Here is a 21,440-nt window from a genome sequence, read left to right as displayed (position 1 = left end):
TAAAAATCCAGTGGAAAATTCACACTTTAAAATAAAATATTAATTGGGGAAAACTTGTTTACTTTTCCCATTTCTCAATGCAACACAGATGATGTGATAAAAAATACCACAAGGTGCTGGAGGAAATCAACAGGTCAGTCAGCATCTCTGGAGAACATGGATAGCTGATGTTTCGTGTCGGGGAACCCCTCTTCAGACTGATTGTGATGGTTGGGCTGTGTGGGGAGGGGGGGGTGAGAGAAAGCTGGAAGAGAGGAATGACAGAGTGATAAGTAGATGCAGGTGATAGGGAGGGGGAAGGGTTTGATAGGCAGATGGTTGGTCAAAGGCAAGAGATGAAAGGACAAAAGGTGTGAGATAATGATCAAAGAAATCAGGGAAAAAAATATAGGTGGAAGGGGAGGGAAGAAATCAAGCTGCATCCATTTCTCACCTCCCTCACCTGTATCTACCTCTCACACGCCCGGTTTTGTCTTGCCCCTCTGCTCTTCCAGCTTTCCTTTTTCTACCCATGTCTTCTTTAAGATGAAACGCAGGCTCATTACCTCCCGTCTTTCCCTTTGTAACTTCTTGTCCGGTTTCCCACCATTCCAGGCTATTGAAAGTTCTTGCATGATATTCTTCAGTCACTTGCTATTGATCCTTTTATCTTCCTCAACCTTGTTCAAGTTCTGCACAATGGACCTTGAACCTTCAATTAGGTTCTCCAATCAAAACATATCTGGTTGGTATGGGGAAACTTGAAAATACCAGGCTAAAGGAAGTGTGGGCATCATTCTGGGAGTAGCCATTGCATGTTTTATGTTGCATTTAATCATTCTGCATCAGAAGTGACAGCATTCCTATCTGTTAGGAAAGGTATATTCCTCCTTATAATTAGTGTTCCTCACTTGATGAGGAACCTTAAGTTCATAACTCATGGTTCATAAATCAGATTCATTGCCCTCTGAATAAAGAAATTCCGACACTCATTAGACTTTATCTCAGGTATTTATTTCACAAAATGCTGGAGTTACTGAGGTGACTGGAGTGACTGAAGAATACCAAGGTCTCGACCCGAAACATCACACATTCCTTCTCTCCTGAGATGCTGCCTGACCTGCTGAGTTACTCCAGCATTTTGTGAAATAAATACCTTTGATTTGTACCAGCATCTGCAGTTATTTTCTTAGACTTTATCTCAGAGCTGTTTAAAGCTGATTTCTTAAATACACATTTTTATGACACACTGAAACGAAATAATCTGACATTTTAATTTTTTAATGTCTTCCTTCAATTGGAGAAAAGCTTTTACAGTTCGCAGTGATGTAAAGGTTAATTAAACAAAGTGAGCTGAAATGCCAGACTTGGAAATGGTGCCTCACTTCTCTGCTTATTATCTAACCTGAGGTGTAAATTACTCAATTGCCACATCAACACACTTCATTTTCATTGAATCCGTAAGTCTTGATGGTGTCATTTTAAGCCATGCTAACAACAGTTAACACAGATATTATTTTAATTCTATATTTTTCTTGAAATACCAATTAGTCACATTTTTAATGCAACGGGATACTGATGTAAAACACAATTCTCAAAGATCCAATAAATATTTTGCCATTTTGCAAGGATGTTGCCAGGACCCGAGAAACTAAGGGAGAGGATGTGGAGGATAAGATTTTATTCCTTGTTGCAAAGGAAACTGAGGAGTGATCTTATAGATTGTATAACATCATGAGGGGCATAGATAGGTTGAATGCATGCAAACTTGTTTTCCCAGGATTGACGAATCAAGCATAAGGGGGCATAAGTTTAAAGTGAGAGTGAAAAACAATGTGAACCTGCGGGCCAACTTTTTCATGGCGGGGGTAATACATTTATGGAATGAGTTGAGAGATGAAGTAGTTGAGGCAGGTACAATATACTGATGTTTAAACAGGTATAGGAAAGGTTTAGATGCAAATGGGTCATACATAGTAACTGGGATGAGCTTAAATGGCCACTTGATCGGCATGGCCAAGTTGGGTCGAAGGCACTGTTTGCCTGCTATATGACTCTATGACTATTTGCTCCAGAGTTAGTTAAAGCCAATACTTTGTATATCAGAGCATCCCCATTGTGATAATGTAGCGGCCAGCTTCTCGTCTATCTCAATTAGCTCCCAAGCTGCCACTTGCATAGACCGGGTCAGCGATAAGCGTAATAACTCGAACAATAATAACAGAGATCCTCCTAGACGTTTAATAGTTAGTCTTCTGTATTTGAAGGTGCAATAAACATATTGGCATATCTCTTATCATCGACTGGTTATTAATTACTAGGTGAAATTCCATATCTTACCACAGTCTATGCGATCGTTACTGGTTGCCAGATATAACTTCGACACAGTTTGTATTAATCTTCTAGTTAATAAAACTTACAGGCGATTACATCATGGCTGATAAATCTTTTGGCGGAGCTTCTAGCTGACCCTCTGTCAGCACCTCCTTGGCACACACACACTGCCAGCACGTACCCAACTGCCCGTACTCTGGCTCCGCCCAGCCCCTACGTAAGCATTGCATTAACTCTATAATGTCCAAACTACAGCAGGATACAAGGTAATGATATTAATAAGCAAAAATAATTGATAACTGCAAAATGGCTCCTACAGATAATGTTAGATGATATATATCGATGGCTTCACCAAAAAATAATATATATTTGTTCATTCCATGGTTGGACATTCTGATGAGATGTGGCACTTGAAAGAAATGGATTGGTGCAAGCTGTAAAGTTGTATTATCTGTTCCTTTTGCTCACAATTTATTGTGGTGCATTTCTTTTAGCATGCTTCCCACTGGGAGTTCTGGATCGCAGAAATATAGAAAATAAAACATAGCACTGTGCAGCACAAGAATAGGCACCTCGGCCCATAACCTCCATGCTGAACATGATGCAAAGCTAACCCAATCTCCTCTATCTGCACATGATCCACATCCCTCCATTCCCAGCGCATCCAAAAGCCTCTCAAATGCCACCACCACATCCATCTCCACCATTACCCCCTGCAATGTACTTCAGGCACCCACCACTCTGAGACAAAAACTTGCTTTGTAGATCACCTTCAAACTTCTCCCCTCTCATCCCAAGCCTTCCCGTGTTTGACATTTCCACCCTGGGAAAATGACTGACTGTCCACTCTGTCAATGCTGTTCCACACACCTCAATCAGGACTCCCTCAGCCTCTGACACTCCAAAGAGAAAAGCCCAAGCCTGTCCAACCTCTGCCCACAGCCAGCGCCCTCTAATCCAGGCAGCATTCCACTAAACCTTCTCTGCACCCTTTCCAAAGTCTCCACCTCCTTCCTGCCAAGGAGCCACCAATACTGCACACAAGAATCAATGCACTGACCAGTGAAGGGAAGCATATCACTCCATCTACCAATATTGCCACTTCTTTATTATCCCTTGCAAGTGTGTGCTTTCCGTTCTGCTCTGAATTTCCCCTTTGTCCTTGCAAGTGGAAGATAAAGTGATTGCCTGCATTAGTTGTTCAGGCACCAGAAGCAGTTGTTTTCTCTGGGTGCTCCGGTTTCCTCCCACATTCCAAAGACATACAGGTTTGTAGGTTAATTGGCATTGATAAAATTATAAATTGTTCCTAGTGTGTAGGATAGTGCTAGTGTATGGGATTCGCTGGTCAGCACAGACTCGGTGTGCCAAAGGACCTGTTTCCGTGCTGTATCACTAAACTAAAGTAAACTAAGCCAAGAGTTTATCAAAGATAAGCAGTGGAATTACCACATGACAAGTCGAGCTCCTGTTTTGACTTTTTGAGAGATGTTATAAACAGGAGGTTTGCCAATCTTCTGCTACATTTATGATGGGAAATTGGAGAATTTTCTTTGAAAATTACTTATAGAAATTGAATTTATTAAATTACTGCACAATTTTGAAAACGTCCTTCCCCCATAAACTCCCCCCCCCCCACCCCGCCACTCAACCACAAACTCTTCTCATGCTTGCATTGAGATACTTTTGTTAAAAAGAGAAACTATTAGACCTGATACAGCTTTCATTTGGAACAAAAACATGAGGATGATGAGAATTAGAATAGCTTTTGATAAATTAAATTGGGGAAAACAAAAATTGGGCATTGTTCCGATTCCATTGGCTTTAATAAAACTGAATGTATTGACAGTGAAAGCAACTAGCAACCAAAGACAGAGATATCTTCAGTACAAGTGACCAAAGACTAAAGGTATGAAAGAGATGCTTCGGGTGCCTAAGCAGCAACTGGAGAAAGCAATCACTTTATCTTCCACTTGCAAGGACCAACAGAGCAGAATTGAATAATGAGACTTATACAAACAAAGGATAATGTTTGTACATTTGAGCTAAATCTAACAGTTTCATTTATTATTTTGTGATTGTAATATATTTATGCGACACAGAACTCCCAGTGGGAAGCATTATGAAGGAAATGCATGATGAAGGAATGCATGGTGCAGGTGTAAAATTGGAACTGGGAATTAGTACATTAGTAAAATGTTGAAGAAACTCCCAAGCACAACAGTGGTTTCATTACCAGATAGTACAGTGAAATTCAATTCAAGTGTTTGTTGTATTTGGCAGTAATTTAACTTCAATGGACAAATTAATACCAGTTGGCTTAGCTTCAAGGGCAGGAGGCTAAAAGGTGATCTTATAGAAGTGTATAAAATCATGAAGGGAATAGATAAGGTGAATGCACTGACTGTTTCTTGATCCCCTCGTCTGGGTAAAAGATTCAGTGCATTCATCCTATCTATTCCATTCTTTTTTTTTTTATACACTTCTACAAGATCACTTCTTAGCCTCCTGCCCTTCGGGGAATGGAACCTTAGCCTGCCAACCTCTCCCTGTAGTTCAGGCCTTTAGATTCCTGGTGGCATTCTCATAAATCTTCTCCGCACTTATATTATTTATTTGCATTACTTGCAGATTAACTTGGTGGACCCTACATTTGCGTTTACATACAATGTGACACATGCAAGGGCAGAGCCAAATACCAGTCAAGAGAGTCAGGAGTCAAAATTATTTTATTGTCAAATGTCCTGAAATGGAGCAATTAACTTCTTACTTGCAGCAGCACAACAGATATGTAATCATAGTACTCTGCAAACATCATAGTAAACAAAAAGAGTTCAGTATAAATATATATTTAAAAAAAGAATCCCAAGACAAAAGCAATAATGCCAAGACAAAAATAATGCCAAGGCAAGTCTATGCAGTTCAGATCTTATTTGGAGGCTGTAGTGTTTGGAGCCTGATAGTTATCATGTTTATTAGCCTGATGGATGTAGGGACAAAGCAGGATTGTAGGAGTAAATTAAGAGCGTGGCAATACCAAAGGGCTTGGAATCAATCTTGCACTGACTGAATTCTACTGTAGCTCACATGGTATCATGAGACTGTAGTCTGATATTAATGGGGATCCAGGCGAGGCCGCAAACATCCAAAGAATCTGTCAAACATCAGTAAAAGAAATAGAACGAAAATCAAAACAACTGCTGACATGTGAAACCTGAAATAAGAACATTAAATGTGCAGAACACTCAGTGGGCTGGAAAGAGAAGCAGCGCCAACATTTCAGGCCAAAGACACTTCATCAGAACTGGGAACGAGAAAAAGAACAAAAGGTAATTTTAAATTACGGGAAGGATAGATAGGACAAAGGGAAGATCTTTGAATTGAATTGAATTGAATAGTGAAGCTGGATCAAATGGGTTATGGGGGCAGTTAGACGAGGATTATGCTGATGTGTTCCTAGCAAGGCTGCTGGACATGCCCTGCGTTGGACATGCCCTGCAGATCTGGCTACATTAATGGAGAGGGCAGAACTGAGCTAATAGCATAGATGAGATAGAAACAAAGTGCTGGAGTTACTCAGCAGGTCAAGCAGCATCTCTGGAAAAAAAGTGATCGGTGACATTTCAGGGTGGGACCCTTCTTTGGGCAGTATTACCATGGATGATTTTCAACATAAATGTCCAGTTTTGATTTAGACTGAAGTTGAATAGTTTAATATTGACTCATTTGTCAAGCTGGTAAGGGTACAGAGAAGATTTACGAGGATGTTGCAAGGACTAGAGGGTCTGAGCTGCAGGAAGAGGTTGAGTATGCTGGGTCTCTACTCCTTGGAGTGCAGGAGGATGAGAGGTGATCTTATAGAGGTGTATAAAATCATAAAAAGAATAGATCGGGTAACTGCACAGAGTCTCTTGCCCAAAGTAGGTGAATTGAGGACCAGAGGACATAGCTTTAAGGTGCAGGGGAAAAGATTTAATAGGAATCTGAAGGGGAACTTTTTCCGCACAAAGGGTGGTGGGTGTATGGAACAAGCTGCCAGAGGAGGTAGTTAAGGCTGGGACTATCCCAATGTTTATTAAGCAGTTAAACAGGTGCATGGACAGGGCAGGTTTGGAGGGATATGGACCAACTGCAGACATGTTTTCCGGTGTGGGCAAGTTGGGCCAAAAGGCCTGTTTCCACACTGTATGACTCTATGACTCTAAGTCTCCAAAAAGATGTAATGTGACCAGATGGATGAAGATGTAATACTGTTCCACTGTTTTGCATTGGGCCTTGTTGCAACATTGCAGGAGACCTCAGATAGATAGGTCAGGGTAGAAGTGGGATGGTGAATTAAAATGGCAGGCAGCAGAAGGCTCAGGGTAACTCATGTGAACTAAATAAAGATGATTCACAAAGTATGAACCAATTCTGCATTTAATTTCTTGATTGAACAGTGGGTCACATTGTGTGCAGTTCACGAGATTGCAAGAAGCACATGTGAATCGCTGTTTTTTCTGGAAAGATATAAAGAGAATAGGTGAAAGGACATGGGGTTGCATCTCCACACACGCAGGCTGCTGATGGACGCAACCCCCAATGATGCATGTTGGCGTTGAACCGGCCAACCCCTGTGCGGAGCCGGTTCAAGGCGACAGTGTGTGATAGAAGATTGGCTGACTTGAAGAAGGAAATGTGGGAGAATTAAGGGGGCCTTTTCAGGTTGGCTGCCAGTGACTAGTGGTGTTCCTCAGGAGTCAGTGGTGGTTCTGCTACTTTTCATGTTAAATGTTAATGATCTCGATGATGGAATTGATGGCTTTGTGGCTGAGTGTGTGGATGATACGAAGATAGGTGGAGAGACAGGTAGTGTAGAGGAAGCAGAGAGGCTGCTGAGGCCTTGGTAAGTTAGGAGAGTGGGCAAAGAAGCGGCAGAGGGATACAATATTGGTATGGTCATACACTTTGCTAGAAGCAATAAAGGTGCAGACTACTTTCTAAATGGGGAAAGAATTCAGAAATCGGAAGTGCAAAGGGACTTGGGAGTATGGGTGCAGGATTCACAAAATGTTAATTTGCAGGTTGAGTTGGCTACAAGAAAGACAAAACCATTTATTTCTAGGGGACTAGAATATAAAAGCCAGGATGTATCAGGCACTGGTGAACTCACTGGTGAACTCACATTTGGAATATTGTGAGCATAGAAAAATATAAAATAGGTGCAGGATTCGGCCATTCGAGCCAGTACCGCCATTCAGTATGGTCATGGCTGATCATCCAAAATCAGTATACTGATCCTGCTTTCTCCCCATATCCCTTGATTCCATTAGCCCTAAGAGCTATATCTAACTCTCTTTTGAAACCATCCAGTGAATTGGCCTCCACTGCCTTCTGTGGCAGAGAATTCCACAGATTCACAACTCTCTGGCTGAAAAAGTTTTTCCTCATCTCAGTCCTAAATGGACTACCCGTTATTCTTAAACTGTGACCCGTAGTTCTGGATTCTTCCAACATCGAGAACATTTTTCCTGCATCTGACCTGTCCAATCCCTTAAGAATTTTATATGTTTCTGTAAGATTCCCTCTCATCCTTCTAAATTCCAGTGAATATAAACCCAGTCGATCCATTCTTTCATCATATGTCAGTCCCGCCACTCTGGAAATTAACCTGGTGAACCTACGCTGCACTCCCTCAATAGCAATAGTGTTCTTCCTCATATTAGGAGACCAAAACTGCATACAATACTCCAGGTGCAGTCTCACCAGGGCCCTGTACAACTGTGGTAGGAGCTCCTTGCTCCTAAACTCAAATCCTCTCGCTATGAGGGCCAACATGCCATTAACTTTCTTCACTGCCTGCTGTACCTGCATGCTTACTTTCAGTGACTGATGTACAGGGACACCCAGGTCTCGTTGCACCTCCACTTTCCCTAATCTGCCACCATTCAGATAATAGTCTGCCATCTTGTTCTTGCCACCAAAGTGGATAACCTCACATTTATCCACATTATACTGGTTCTGCCATGCATCTGCCCACTCACCCAACCTATCCAAGTCACCCTGCAGCCTCATAGCATCCTCCTCGCAGCTCACACTGCCACCCAGCTTTGTGTCATCTGCAAACATGGAGATGTTACATTTAAAGCATTGAGATGTTACATTTAGAGCAGTTTTGGGCTCCATATCCGAGGAAGGATGTGCTGGCATTGGAGAGGGTTCCAAGGAGGTTTACGAAAACAATCCTGGGAATGATTGGGTTAACCTGTGAGGTGCGTTTGAAGTCTCTGGGCCTGGATTCGCTGGAGTATAAAAGGATAAGAGGGAATCTTTTTGAAACCCACTGAATAATGAAAGGCCTAGATAGAGTGGACATGTAAAGGGTGTTTCCAGTCATGGGAAAGTCTAAAACCAGAGGGTACAACCACAGAATAAAAGAATATCTTTAGAATGGAGAAAAGGAGGGATTTCTTTAGCCAGAGGGTGTTGAATCTGTGGAATTCATTGCAACAGATGGTTGTGGAGGCCGTCATTGGATATTTTTGAAGCAGGGATAGATAGATTCTTGATTGGTAAGGGTGTCAAAGGTTGCAGGGAGAAGGCAGGAAAATAATATGAGAGGGAAAAAAAATAACAATGATTGAATGATGGAGTAAACTGGTTGGCTTGAATGGCCTAATTCTGCTCCTATGTCTTATGATCTTATAGTTCACCATCGTGCAGATGGTCCTTGATCCAGCATGGAAGCTCTGGCTAACAATCAGGAAATGGAGGAGGAGAAGAATGGGAACGAGAAGAGATTTACAAAATGGGGAAGACTGACAGTTAGATTGGGGAGAGATCGCAAATGGACAGGAAGACCGGGAAGTGGGGAGATTAATGATTGGAGTTAAGGGAGAATGGAGACCAGAGCTGGAGCAACCAAAAGGTTTCTTGAGAGGTTGGCAAGCCCACCCTGCTCATCTTAACCCACCAGAGAGTTCTGAAGGAGCAATTGGGAATTGGCATCTTCCCCCTGGGTCATTTGCCATTCCGCGATCTAGACCTCCCCTTCACTTTCTGTTAATTTTAGGTTGGAATGCAGAATGAGCCAATGGGTAAAACATTATTATGTAACTTTGCCTTTTGTTGGAGTTTCATCGATATTCCGTCATTATAAATTTTTCTCGCTGATTCCTTCATTATATATATATTTTTTAAATGGGAATGGATGCAGAAGGCTCCATGTTTTCTTAGTTTGATATTGTGCCAAATTCCTGACCCTCTTTACCTTCTCATCCCTGTTACAGAGGGTGGAAAGTGTGAAATAGTAAGGGTCAACATTGAAGTCCATGTCTTTACGCATACATAAACCATTTTGTTTTTATGAGAAAAATGGACAATATCAAACGTGTTGGATGAATGTATCACAGTTCCAAACATGTTTAAAATGACTGCACTGGGGGATCTCAAATCTGATCAACCTTTCTGAAGAAGGGTCCTGTCCCGAAATGGCACATATCCATGTTCTCCAGAGATGCTGTCTGACCTGCTGAGTTACTCCAACACTGTGTTTTGTGTATCTGATTATTCCCTGTTTTGTTCCCATGCCAGCCGCCATGAGAAATAAGGGTATGGTAATATACCATATGTTGATGTAAGGAGCAACATTTCCAACCATGTGACACTCCCACCAATCTTTACTCTGCACACTACCAGCTCAGTTCTGCACTCAGCTGAAATGGTTAATGAAAACCACAGTTCAAGCATGCAAGTGAAGCAAGTTACAGCACATATATTAGATGCAATGTGAAGGCTAATGTTCTTTCCTGAGGAAAATCGACTTTTTCTTCTTTATTAACATTCCTAGCAACGGACCATTTTCCGTTCAATCCAGCCAACACCCTGTGAATTAAGCAGCTCTCTGCAATACTGTACTTTCCCCTCTAATTCTACTGTATTAAAACCAGCAACGAAGCCTCTCTGAAATCAAAGCGCTGAAATTATAAATATTTACATAAGTGTCAAGGACATTTGGTTCTCAAAGGGATAAATTATGAACTAGGAAGGCAGGAACAGCGTGGAATACAAATGTTTAAGGCGAGATCTAACTGACATGGAGCTGATGTGGAGGCTGTGGGGAAGCTGTAAGATCAGTTCCTATTTTAAGTCTGTTTACATCCAAGTGAACAAAGCTGCTGATGTCAGAGTATGCAGTTAGCTCAACAGTCCTGTGGGGAGGCTCCAAACTGCCTACAAGGGGAAGAATCATCTTCAATCTGTAATTATGACTGGGGCGGCCTGCGTATTTCATTCCAACACTGAAAAGCTTTATGACATTTTAATTTGAGAACTGAATCAGTTAACAGTTAATGGCACATCTCTTAGTCAGAGATTTTTTTCTATTATCAGTTACTTGCACATTTGCTTGGTCCTATTATCATGCATGTTTTTCTCCATTTTAAATACAATTAAACAAGCAGTTAGGAAAATGGACTTACATTGTGTTTAGTTATTTTCACTTCTTCCAAAGCTTAATGACGCTAACAGTGAGGAGCTGTGAAAATCAATACATTGTCATAATGAACTAGAGCACTGTTGTACCCTGTTAGTAAGAAGTAAACAACACCCTTGAAACATCTCGGAATTAAAGTAGCACTAGCTCCTATGGTAACCGCAAACTCGTTCTCCATTTTACATGATGTAAGGTATGGTATATATTACATTTTTTTAAATTGTAAAAGCATGTAAACACCAGCACAATGCAGTTGGGACATTTTATATCTGTGTTAAGGATTGATTTGAAGGTTGCTTCTTTCTAAATATAGGCTCGGAAATATGAGAAGAGAAATTTCCCGTGAGACCGTGTGGGTTTTCTCCGGGTGATCCAGTTTCCTCCCACACTCCAAAACGTACACGTTTGTAGGGTAATTGGCTTCTGTAAATTGTAAATTGTCCTTAGTGTGTAGGATAGTGTTAGTGTATGGGTGATTGTTGGTCAGGGCGGACGGTATGCTGAAGGACCTGTTTCCACCCTGTCTCTCTAAAGTCTAAATTTGGAAAATTGCTTTGACGTCATAAATTGTTACAAACTGGAACACAATTTGTAAAAGCATAGAGGAAGCAGATTTAACAGCTTTCAAACAGAATTTGCTTGGCTGCGGAAGGAGGATGTGAAATAACATTTCTTTCAAAGATTAAACAAGATGACAGCTTGAAAGGCTTCCTTTTGCATTGTCTGATATAATTATACCATAAGCTGCCCTCCCGACTCTACATTCAAGTAAGTATGTTTTAAACAGTTGATTGTTGGTTGAGGCTTATCGACTACATTAAGAATCTTTTGTTAGGCTTTAAATGTTTTATTTTTTTGAGGTTGATGAGTAAAGGCAGAGGCATAAAACTCTGTTTGTAACGGACCGCAGGTAGACCCAAATGCAGCACACGGAACCAAGGAAATCGTTTTAGAAAGAGCTTTATTTCTACCTGCTCGTGGTCGAGGACAGAGGACTGAGGCGTTCACCAGGGTGACGAAGAGCATGAAGGTCAGGAGCGGGCAGGGACGGCAACGGGACATCAGTCCGAGAGAATGCTGGCGAATCTGGCATCAGGGCTAAGAGCAATCTGGCAAAGAGTGTGTGTGCAGGAAGGGTTTATATGCTGGCTTGATTGGTGATCTGGAGCAGATGAGTGAACAGGTGAGGGGAGTTGGCTTAACGTGGTGGGCGTGGCTGGCAGGTGAGGCGAGTTGGCTTAACGTGGTGGGCGTGGCTGGCAGGTGAGTGAACAGGACAGACTGTGACACTGTTACAGGTTATTTAGGGTTGGTATAAGAACAGTGAAGGGAGTACAGCACAAAAACAGGCCCTTTGGCCCAACTCATCCATGCTGACCAAGATGTCCTCTAAACCTTCCCTGTCTATGTACCTGTCCAAATGTGTTTAAAATGTTGGTATTGTACATGCCACAACTATTTACCTGACAGCTTATTCCTATATATTAGGGAAGGATTAAACTCTAGCAGGATGGAGCTGCTGACCAGTTTAGGGTGTGATTCTCAGCATAATATAGGAGCACTATCTCTGGACTATCTCTGACATCTCCCTCCCGTTTCTGGACCTCACCATCTCCATCACAGGAGAAAAATTAGTGACGGACATTTATTACAAGCCCACCGACTCGCACAGCTATCTGGACTACACTTCTTCCCACCCGGTCCCCTGCAAAAAGTCTATCCCCTACTCCCAATTCCTCCGTCTACGCCGCATCTGTGCCCGGGATGAGGTGTTTCAGACTAGGGCTTCCGAGATGTCCTCGTTTTTCAGAAAACGGGGCTTCCCCTCCTCCATTATAGATGAGGCTCTCACTAGGGTCTCTTCTACATCCCGCAGCTCCGCTCTTGCTCCCCATCCCCCCACTCGCAACAAGGACAGGATCCCCCTCGTTCTCACCTTCCACCCCACCAGCCAGCGGATCCAACATATCATCCACCAACATTTCCGTCACCTACAACAGGACCCCACCACTGGCCATATCTTCCCATCCCCTCCCCTCTCTGCATTCCGCAGAGACCGTTCCCTCCGCAACTCCCTGGTCCACTCGTCCCTTCCTACCCAAACCACCCTAACCCCGGGCACTTTCCCTTGCAACCGCACGAGATGCAACACCTGTCCCTTTACCTCCCCCCTCAACTCCATCAAAGGACCCAAACATTCTTTCCAGGTGAGACAGAGGTTCACCTGCACCTCCTCCAACCTCATCTATTGCATCCGCTGCTCTAGATGTCAACTCATCTATATCGGCGAAACCAAGCGCAGGCTCGGCGATCGCTTCGCTGAACACCTGCGCTCGGTCCGCATTAACGCCACTGATCTCCCGGTGGCCCAGCACTTCAACTCCCCCTCCCATTCCCAGTCTGACCTCTCTGTCATGGGCCTCCTCCAGTGCCATAGTGAGGCCCGCCGGAAATTGGAGGAGCAGCACCTCATATTTCGCCTGGGCAGTTTGCGGCCCGGTGGTATGAACGTCGACTTCTCCAACTTCAGATAGCTCCTCTGTCCCTCCCTTCCCCTCCTCCTTCCCAGATCTCCCTCTATCTTCCTGTCTCCACCTATATCCTTCCTTTGTCCCACCCCCGACATCAGTCTGAAGAAGGGTCTCGACCCGAAACGTCACCCATTCCTTCTCTCCCGAGATGCTGCCTGACCTGCTGAGTTACTCCAGCATTTTGTGAATAAATCGATTTGTACCAGCATCTGCAGTTATTTTCTTATAATATAGGAGCACTCCTTTGCTTGTGGAGGTATTTAGGCAGCTGGTCCCCTGAGCTCCCTCACCATTGAGCTTGTGGTGTTTGCAGCCACATTGGGGCGAGTGAATCCATCCTGAATATTCTTCCCCTGAAGAAAGTTAGGACAAGCCAGGAAGCAGAAGCAAATGTTCAATTACAGCACCCAGGTTGTGCCTTATCTTCCAAGAAGCCAATTAAAGATTGTATCCAAAACTGTCACTAACCTCAACTCCTTTCATGATCTGCCCTTCAGGGTTACAATTTAATTTCATTTAATTTAATTTAGTTTATTGTCAGGGGTACAGTGAAAAGGTTTTTATTGCGTGCTATCCAGTCAGCGGAAAGACAATACATGATTACAATTGAGCCATCCACATTGTACAGATACATGATAAAGGAAATAACATTTGGTGCAAGGTAAAGTCCAGTAATGTCCGATTTAAGATAGTCTGAGGTAGATAATAGGTCAGGACTGCTCTCTAGTTGTTGATAAGATGGTTCAGTTGCTTGATAAATGCTAAGAAGAAACTGTCCCTGAATCTGGATGTGTGCGTTTTCACACTTCTGTACCTCTTGCCTGATGGGAGAAGAGGGAGTGACAGGGGTGAGACTCGTCCTTGATTATGCTGCTGGCCTCGCCATGGCAGTGTGAAGTGTAGATGGAGACAATGGAAGGGAGGTTGGTTTGTGTGATAGTCTGGGCTGCGTCCACAATTCTCTGCAATTTCCTGCGGTCTTGGATGGAGCTGTTCCCAAACCATGCTGTGATGCTCCCCGGTAAAATGCTTTCTGCAGCGCGTCTGTGGAAGGGTTTCATGCTCCTCTGGCTGTCAGGCCCTCTTCTCTGGGCCTGTCCCATTTTCCACTCATCTCCCAAGACTCTGTCAGATCCATGGTAAGGATTCCTTTACCTTCAATTTCCAAATCATTTTTACCATATTCAGCAAATATCCATGTCTTCTGCCGGCAAATACTGCTTAACCTCCCCTCCACTTTCAGCATTCTGAGGGGCTGTTTGCATTGCTACACCCAGGCTCACTCTTCAATCAGCATCCTTGTTCCCTCCACGTGCAATTGCAACGTCTAATCAGCTGCCTCCTTCCCTCCAATGTCCAGGGCCCTAGACACTCCTTCCAGGTGAAACAGCAATTTATTTGTAATCTATTCAATTTAATAGCTGGAACAGAGAGTAATTTGATCATATAATTGTCAAGTGAACTAACAGTGATTATGTTACTGATTTCAGAGAACAGACAGTGCTCACACTAGGAGCATGACCATTGTCAATTCTTCCAAGTTAACATATCTCGTCAATGACCTTTCAACAAATCTGAGAAGGTCACTGATCTGAAATATTAACTTACCGTGTCCCTCCACAAATTCTGAGTGACATGCAACATATTTCCACAATCTTTAGATATATCAATATTTTTCAATCCACGAGGATAATTTAGGGACCATTAGCTACTAATTTGCAAATTGTCTGAAATAAAAATGGTTCATTTAATTTGGATATTTGTTTTAATCTAATCATGTAGCAATACAAGAAGACTGCCAAACTGCTGCATTTGTTTGAGGTAAATCTTCAACAACAATACCGTTAATCATTTGTGGCTTGAAATATGCCCTTGAAGTAAATGCAATTCAAATAGGTTCTGATTGCAATCAAGGCGCATGTTCAGATTGCAATCAAGGCTCATGAGGCACTGTCATATAGGATCAAAACTGATTGAATGGTTTAAGGAAATGCTCTAATCAGCTCCAGTCTATACAGTTTATTCCAAAATCCAGTGTGTCCTTTTTACCGCAGGATGGAGTTAGAAGCCATTCAGTTGGAAGAAGCTCATGTTCACCACGTATATGAGCAAACAGCGTCCTACTTCACTGAGCTCCAAACCAAGGCCTGGCCATGTGTCCGACAGTTCCTCCTGGACCAAGAACCAGGCAGCCTCATTGCTGATATAGGTAAGCAACGTCCGTAAGTGTATGCTTCCCGGTGTGGTAATTCTCTTACTTCTTGTTTACTGTTTTATACCTGAGAAGCACCTTGAGATATTAAGAGCATTAGATTCAGAAGCAGAAGGAGGCCATTTGGCTACTTGTGTAAGTTCTGCTATTCAATGTCAAGGGTGATATTTTACCTTGAGGTTGTACTCCTGCACTAGTCTATATCTTCCCTTATCGAGAATTCTGTCATTTTCTGCCTTGAATACTAACTTGGTGACAAACCCCACCCCCCCACTCCCACTGTTCTCAGCTGCCAAACATTCATTGCTCTCTGCATGAGGAAAATTAATTGCTGAGTGGCAGTCCCTTATTTTAAGACTGTGACCTTTGGGTTTATGTATACCTGCCAGGGAAACCTTACACGCATCAATGCTGGTAAGCCACAGTAGGAGTTCCCTGTGTTTCAATGAGATCACCTCTTATTTACTGGGAAATAAAATGGAGAGACAATATTTTGGGTGGGGACCCTTCTTCAATGTGAACCAGGGTCCCGACCCAAAACATTGTCTGTCTATTTCTCTACAGGGATGCTGCCTGACCCGCTGAATTCCTCCAGCAGTTTGTTTTGTATTCAAAATTTCAACAGCTGCAGTCTCATCTTTCTCAGGGTAGAGACTCAGTCTACTAAAAAAAGACACTGTGCTGGAGTAACGCAGTAGGTCAGGCAACATCTCTGGAGGACATGGATAGGTGAAGTATCGGGTCTGGACCCTTCTTCAAGTGGGTCATGTGAGTAGTTGTAAGTGAAACAGGACTCAAGCAACTAATTTGGTCAGACAGCATCAATGGAGGGAATGGATGGACGTGGTTTTGGTTCGGACCCCTTCTTTAGGTAGTCTGGGGAAGGGTCCTGACCTAATCCATTGCCTATCCATTTCCTCTATAGATGCTGCCTGACTCAGGTGTTACTGAAGCCCTTTTGTTTTGTTTAAGAAAATGAAGTTTACTCAGCAAAAAGTAACATGAAGGGGTGGCACAGTGGCATAGCAGCCAGAACTGCCTGACAGTTCGAGGAATCCTGGTCAATCCTGGTGATATTTGTGTGGATTTTTTCCCAACTGACTGCTTGAAGTGGGCCGGTTTCCTCCCACATCTCCAAGACGTGCTGGTTGGTAGGTCAAGTGGCTGCAACCAATTTCCTACTATAATTGGATGGTAGGAGAATAAGCAGGGAATTATTGGGAAGGTGATAGGATGTAGATTGCAGGGAAATAGGTAGAAGATGGGAATTCATGGGCTTACTTTGTGAATGAAACATGAAAACTATTGAAACAGTTTGTTAGAGTATAGAGATTAAATTTCATAAGTATCTCCATAAACAACTGATAATGAAATGGCAGTAACATTTCCCAAGTGAAGCCAAGAGTAACTCCATGGGTCTGGCAGCATCACTGAATAACATGGATCAGTGAAGTTTCTGGTTGGGACCCGTCTGCAGAGTCTGAAGAACTCTTGAATCTTGGGCATTCAATTTGCCGAACCAGGCCGTGACGCAACTGGTCACTACGCTCTCTACCGTACACCTGTAGAGGTTCAATAGAGTATTCATTGACATACTGATTCTCCTCAACCTTCTAAAGACGTTGAGGCATTCATGGGCTTTCTTTATGATTGCATAGGTCCAGGACAGTTCTTCAGAGATATGCACTCCCAGGAATTTAAGGTTTTTGACTCTCTCCACCACCATCATCCCATCGATGAAGACAGGTTTGTGGATCCTCGACCTTCCTCTTCCAAAGTCAACAATCAGTTCCTTGGTTTTACTGATGTTGGGGGGCAAGGTTGCTGTTCTGGCACCATTCAGTTAGTCAGTCAATCTCAATCTCAATCTATACTCTGACTCATTATCATTCATAATTTGTCCAACAACGGTGGTATCGTTGAACGATGGAGTTGGAACTAAATAGTTGTAGACTGCAAATTGTTATTGTTATAGCTTAATGCGTTCAATCAAGTGTGAGACAGCAAAAGCAAATCACTTGTGAACAGTCCCAATAATGCACCAAGAAGACCTGGTCCTGTGGACGAATGGGCTACTGAGGGAGATCCACTTATGTTGGTGATTTTGAAATGCCCCATTTTTCTGTCAGTTAACAGAAGTGAATATTTCCAGTACTCAAAATTGAACTTTGTAAAAAAAGCACACTTAAAAACAAAATGTACAGGTATATCATCTGCTTCGGAATAATCTGGCAAAAGCTGCTTCAAACTTTAACACTTTTCTTTTGAAAATCATTTTTCTGTTAGACAATAGACAATAGGTGCAGGAGTAGGCCATTCAGCCCTTCGAGCCAGCACCGCCATTCAATGCGATCATGGCTGATCACTCTCAATCAGTACCCCGTTCCTGCCTTCTCCCCATACCCCCTCACTCCGCTATCCTTAAGAGCTCTATCCAGCTCTCTCTTGAAAGCATCCAACGAACTGGCCTCCACTGCCTTCTGAGGCAGAGAATTCCACACCTTCACCACTCTCTGACTGAAAAAGTTCCTCCTCATCTCCGTTCTAAATGGCCTACCCCTTATTCTTAAACTGTGGCCCCTTGTTCTGGGCTCCCCCAACATTGGGAACATGTTTCCTGCCTCTACTGTGTCCAATCCCCTAATTATCTTATATGCTTCAATAAGCCCCCCCCTCATCCTTCTAAATTCCAGTGTATACAAGCCTAATTGCTCCAGCCTTTCAACATACGACAGTCCCGCCATTCCGGGAATTAACCTAGTGAACCTACGCTGCACGTAGTAGATCAATTCCGATTTCTATGTTTTTATTGGTATCTCTCTGGAATTTTCCAGACAGTTTCAAATTTACCAACTTTATGAACTATCTATACTAGCTTACATACAGTAACACCAATATTCCTAGGCAGAATCAGTAATGACCCTCTCAATCATACTCAGAGACTACATTACTGTAATTGATTTTGTGTGTGGAATTTGTACGTAACTAATCTTCCACTCCTTTTGCCAGGGAAATAATCAGATTGCATTCTGTATCTATCATCATCTCTTGGCATTTTTGCTTTAAGATTCTCTTGACTTATATTGGGAAATGCTGCAGCCATTTTATTATGAGTTCTTTGCATAGACCCTTTTGAAATTGAATCTGAAGACCACTCTCTCTAATGAACAGCTTCAATAATTTTCATGCCTCATTATGATGTAGAAGGAGGCATTCGGCTCATTGAGTCTGTGTCGTTCTCAGAATAAGACCATGAATTCCCATCCACTGCCTATTTCCCGGTAATCTGCATCGTATCACCTTCCCATTATTTTCTCACATATTCTCCTGCCATTCAACTATGGTGGGGGAAATTGGTTGTAGCCATTTGTCCTACCAATCAGCACATTTTTTTGAGATGTCGAAGAAAACCAGCACACCCCATGCAGCCACAGGGAGAAACCCCGCACAAATAGCACCAGAGGTCAGGATTGAACCAGATGCCTGGAACTGTGAGGCAGCTGTATTGTCAACTGTGCCACTATGCACCCTTCATTGCTTTCTTTGCTATATAAACTTCATTTTCTTAAGCAAAACAAACTTCTGAGTTTCTCAGAAGGTCAGGCAGCATCTGTGGAGGGAATGGATGGGTGAGGTTTTAAGTCGGGACTCTTCTTTAGACTGCCTAAAGAAGGGTCCCGAACTGAAACGTTGTCTATTCATTCCCTTCACAGTTGCCATCTGACCTGTTGAGTTGCACCAGTCCTTTGCATTTTGACCAAGTTTCCAGCATTGCATTTCTTGTGTCTTCTTGTTCTTAAGTCCTGCTCAACTCATCACTTGACACACATGAATCAGTATGAAGAAGGATCGACCCAAATCGTCACCTATCCATGTTCTCGAGAGATGTTGCCTGACCCGCTGAGTTACTCCAACCCTTTGTGTGTTTATTTGACACCGTATTATCAATTGCACTTTTCCTGTGCAAAATTCACCCACTAGTTTTTTTACATTTGTAACCAGATGATGTACAATTCACTCCATGCATATAACCCACGGAATTTACCTTGCCCAGTGTGGGACATATTAAAAATCGTTTCCCAAACTGGTCACTAACTTGTTAAGCTTCTTTAGTTAGAAATGTACTGGATTGTCTGACCCAAAGCCTAACGTACTCTCCAGTTAGTTGCAGTAGCAGTATATGCTGGTCAATACTCATCTGCAAATCTGCCATTATGAACTGGCAGTGTGCCAAATTAACCTTTCCATCATTGACTTTCTACGGGGTAACTTTTTCCACACACAGGGTGGTGGGTGTATGGAACAAGCTGCTAGAAGAGGTAGTTGAAGCAGGGACTATCCCAACATTTAAGAAACAGTTAGACCGGTACATGGATAGGATGGGTTTGGAGGGATATGGACCAAACGTGGGCAGGTGGGACTAGTGTAGCTGGGACATGTTGGCCGCTGTGGTCAAGTCGGGCCTAAGGGCCTGTTTCCACACTCTATCATTCTATGACTCTATCTCCCATGTTTACCATGTATAAAATACTCCATTACCACGTGGAATTTTATTTCTGATAGAGCAAAGCATCAGACAGGATGGTACCTTCAAACCATTGCATTGAAACATCTTATGGTGCCTACTGTGACCAAATCTGCAATTAATCATACAAAAATACATTCCCTCTTGTGCAAAAGCAACCAAAGGCTCATGAAATTAAGAAATTGACTGGACAACCACCATCCCACCTTTTAACTATGCAAATCACATTTGACTGAAAATAAGCCGTTCCCATTCTGTATTTGCAAACTGAAGTCAATTTCCTTTGGTGGGTGACATTGGGTAAAAGTCTCTCTGAAAGAGTATAGACCTATTTAAATCTAACTTCCTAATCGCTGCCCCTCCCTTGCGCTGTCACCTCTTTCGCCCATCCACTCTCTATGCCATTTTTTGTTGTTGCAGAAGATAACTTTTACTAGTCCTTCTTGCTCCTCAGGTCCAGACTGAGCCAGAGACCGGATTCCTTCCTGGGGTCTCGCTCACATTGAGGCTACCCACCCCTCAACAATCCAGGTCCACTGAAATGCCTCAGCAGAAGCTGGATTGTTGTCAGTGGAGGCTGCCTGTTGACGGGAAGGCCATGAGATACAATAGTAATTGTCTATCTGGGAATCAGACAATCCAATCCCTGATGTAAGTGCTGCCAGTATGAATTGCAAGATTTGAGTGTACTTTCTCACATTCCAGAGTCTATTTTCACTAAATCTCTCAGTTCCTCCCTCTGAGACCATCGGAGACAACAATGATCCAGACTAATTCAGGATTATTACCAGCACATGGCACATGAAGGTAAAAGAGCTGAGTCTGAGGGAAGTCGTGAACAGCAGTGTGGGAATCTCCAGTGGGGGATGCCAGAAATGTAGTCAACAGGGAGAGTGTAGTGGCATTGCAGCAAGACCCCAGCACTATCAAACCACTATTCCTGTCATCCTCCACTGGAGATTCCCAAACTGTTGTTCATTACTTCCCTCAGACTCTCAGCTCTCTTATCTGCATGTGCAGATGGTATCATTCCCATTTAGAACTGAGATGAGGAAAAACTTTTTCAGTCAGAGAGTTGTGAATCTGTGGAATTCTCTGCCTCAGAAGGCAGTGGAGGCCAATTCTCTGAATGCATTCAAGAGAGAGCTAGATAGAGCTCTTCAGGATAGCGGAGTCAGGGGGTATGGGGAGAAGGCAGGAATGGGGTACTGATTGAGAATGATCAGCCATGAGCACATTGAATGGCGGTGCAGGCTCGAAGGGCCGAATGGCCTCCTCCTGCACCTATTTTCTATTGCCTATTGTCTATTTCCATATTTCAATAAGGTGACCCTTCACCATGTGGGCAAAGGGTAGGATGGAAAATGTTTTGTTTACCTGGTATTT

The 21,440-nt window shown here is 43.0% G+C and overlaps 1 protein-coding gene across 5 annotated transcripts in view; it reads left to right on the top strand.

Moving 5' to 3' along the window:
* The window catches only part of LOC144592919 (putative tRNA methyltransferase 9B), a 44,131-nt gene that overhangs the window by 8,571 nt on the left and 14,120 nt on the right, over positions 1–21,440 (top strand). The window contains exons 1-2 of one of the 5 annotated variants that reach the window (XM_078398190.1): positions 10,901–10,979; positions 15,372–15,526. In XM_078398190.1, coding sequence (XP_078254316.1) covers positions 10,939–10,979; positions 15,372–15,526 — 196 coding nt within the window. In that variant the 5' untranslated portion in view covers positions 10,901–10,938. Of the gene's footprint in view, positions 1–10,900; positions 10,980–11,319; positions 11,555–11,796; positions 11,817–15,371; positions 15,527–17,187; positions 17,276–21,440 lie in introns of those variants that run through there. The other 4 variants (XM_078398208.1, XM_078398217.1, XM_078398228.1 and 1 more) reach the window with 4 other exon arrangements.

The sequence above is a fragment of the Rhinoraja longicauda genome, chromosome 1, assembly GCF_053455715.1.
Source record: "Rhinoraja longicauda isolate Sanriku21f chromosome 1, sRhiLon1.1, whole genome shotgun sequence".
NCBI lineage: Eukaryota > Metazoa > Chordata > Chondrichthyes > Rajiformes > Arhynchobatidae > Rhinoraja > Rhinoraja longicauda.
This window is presented reverse-complemented; position numbering and strand designations above follow the sequence as displayed.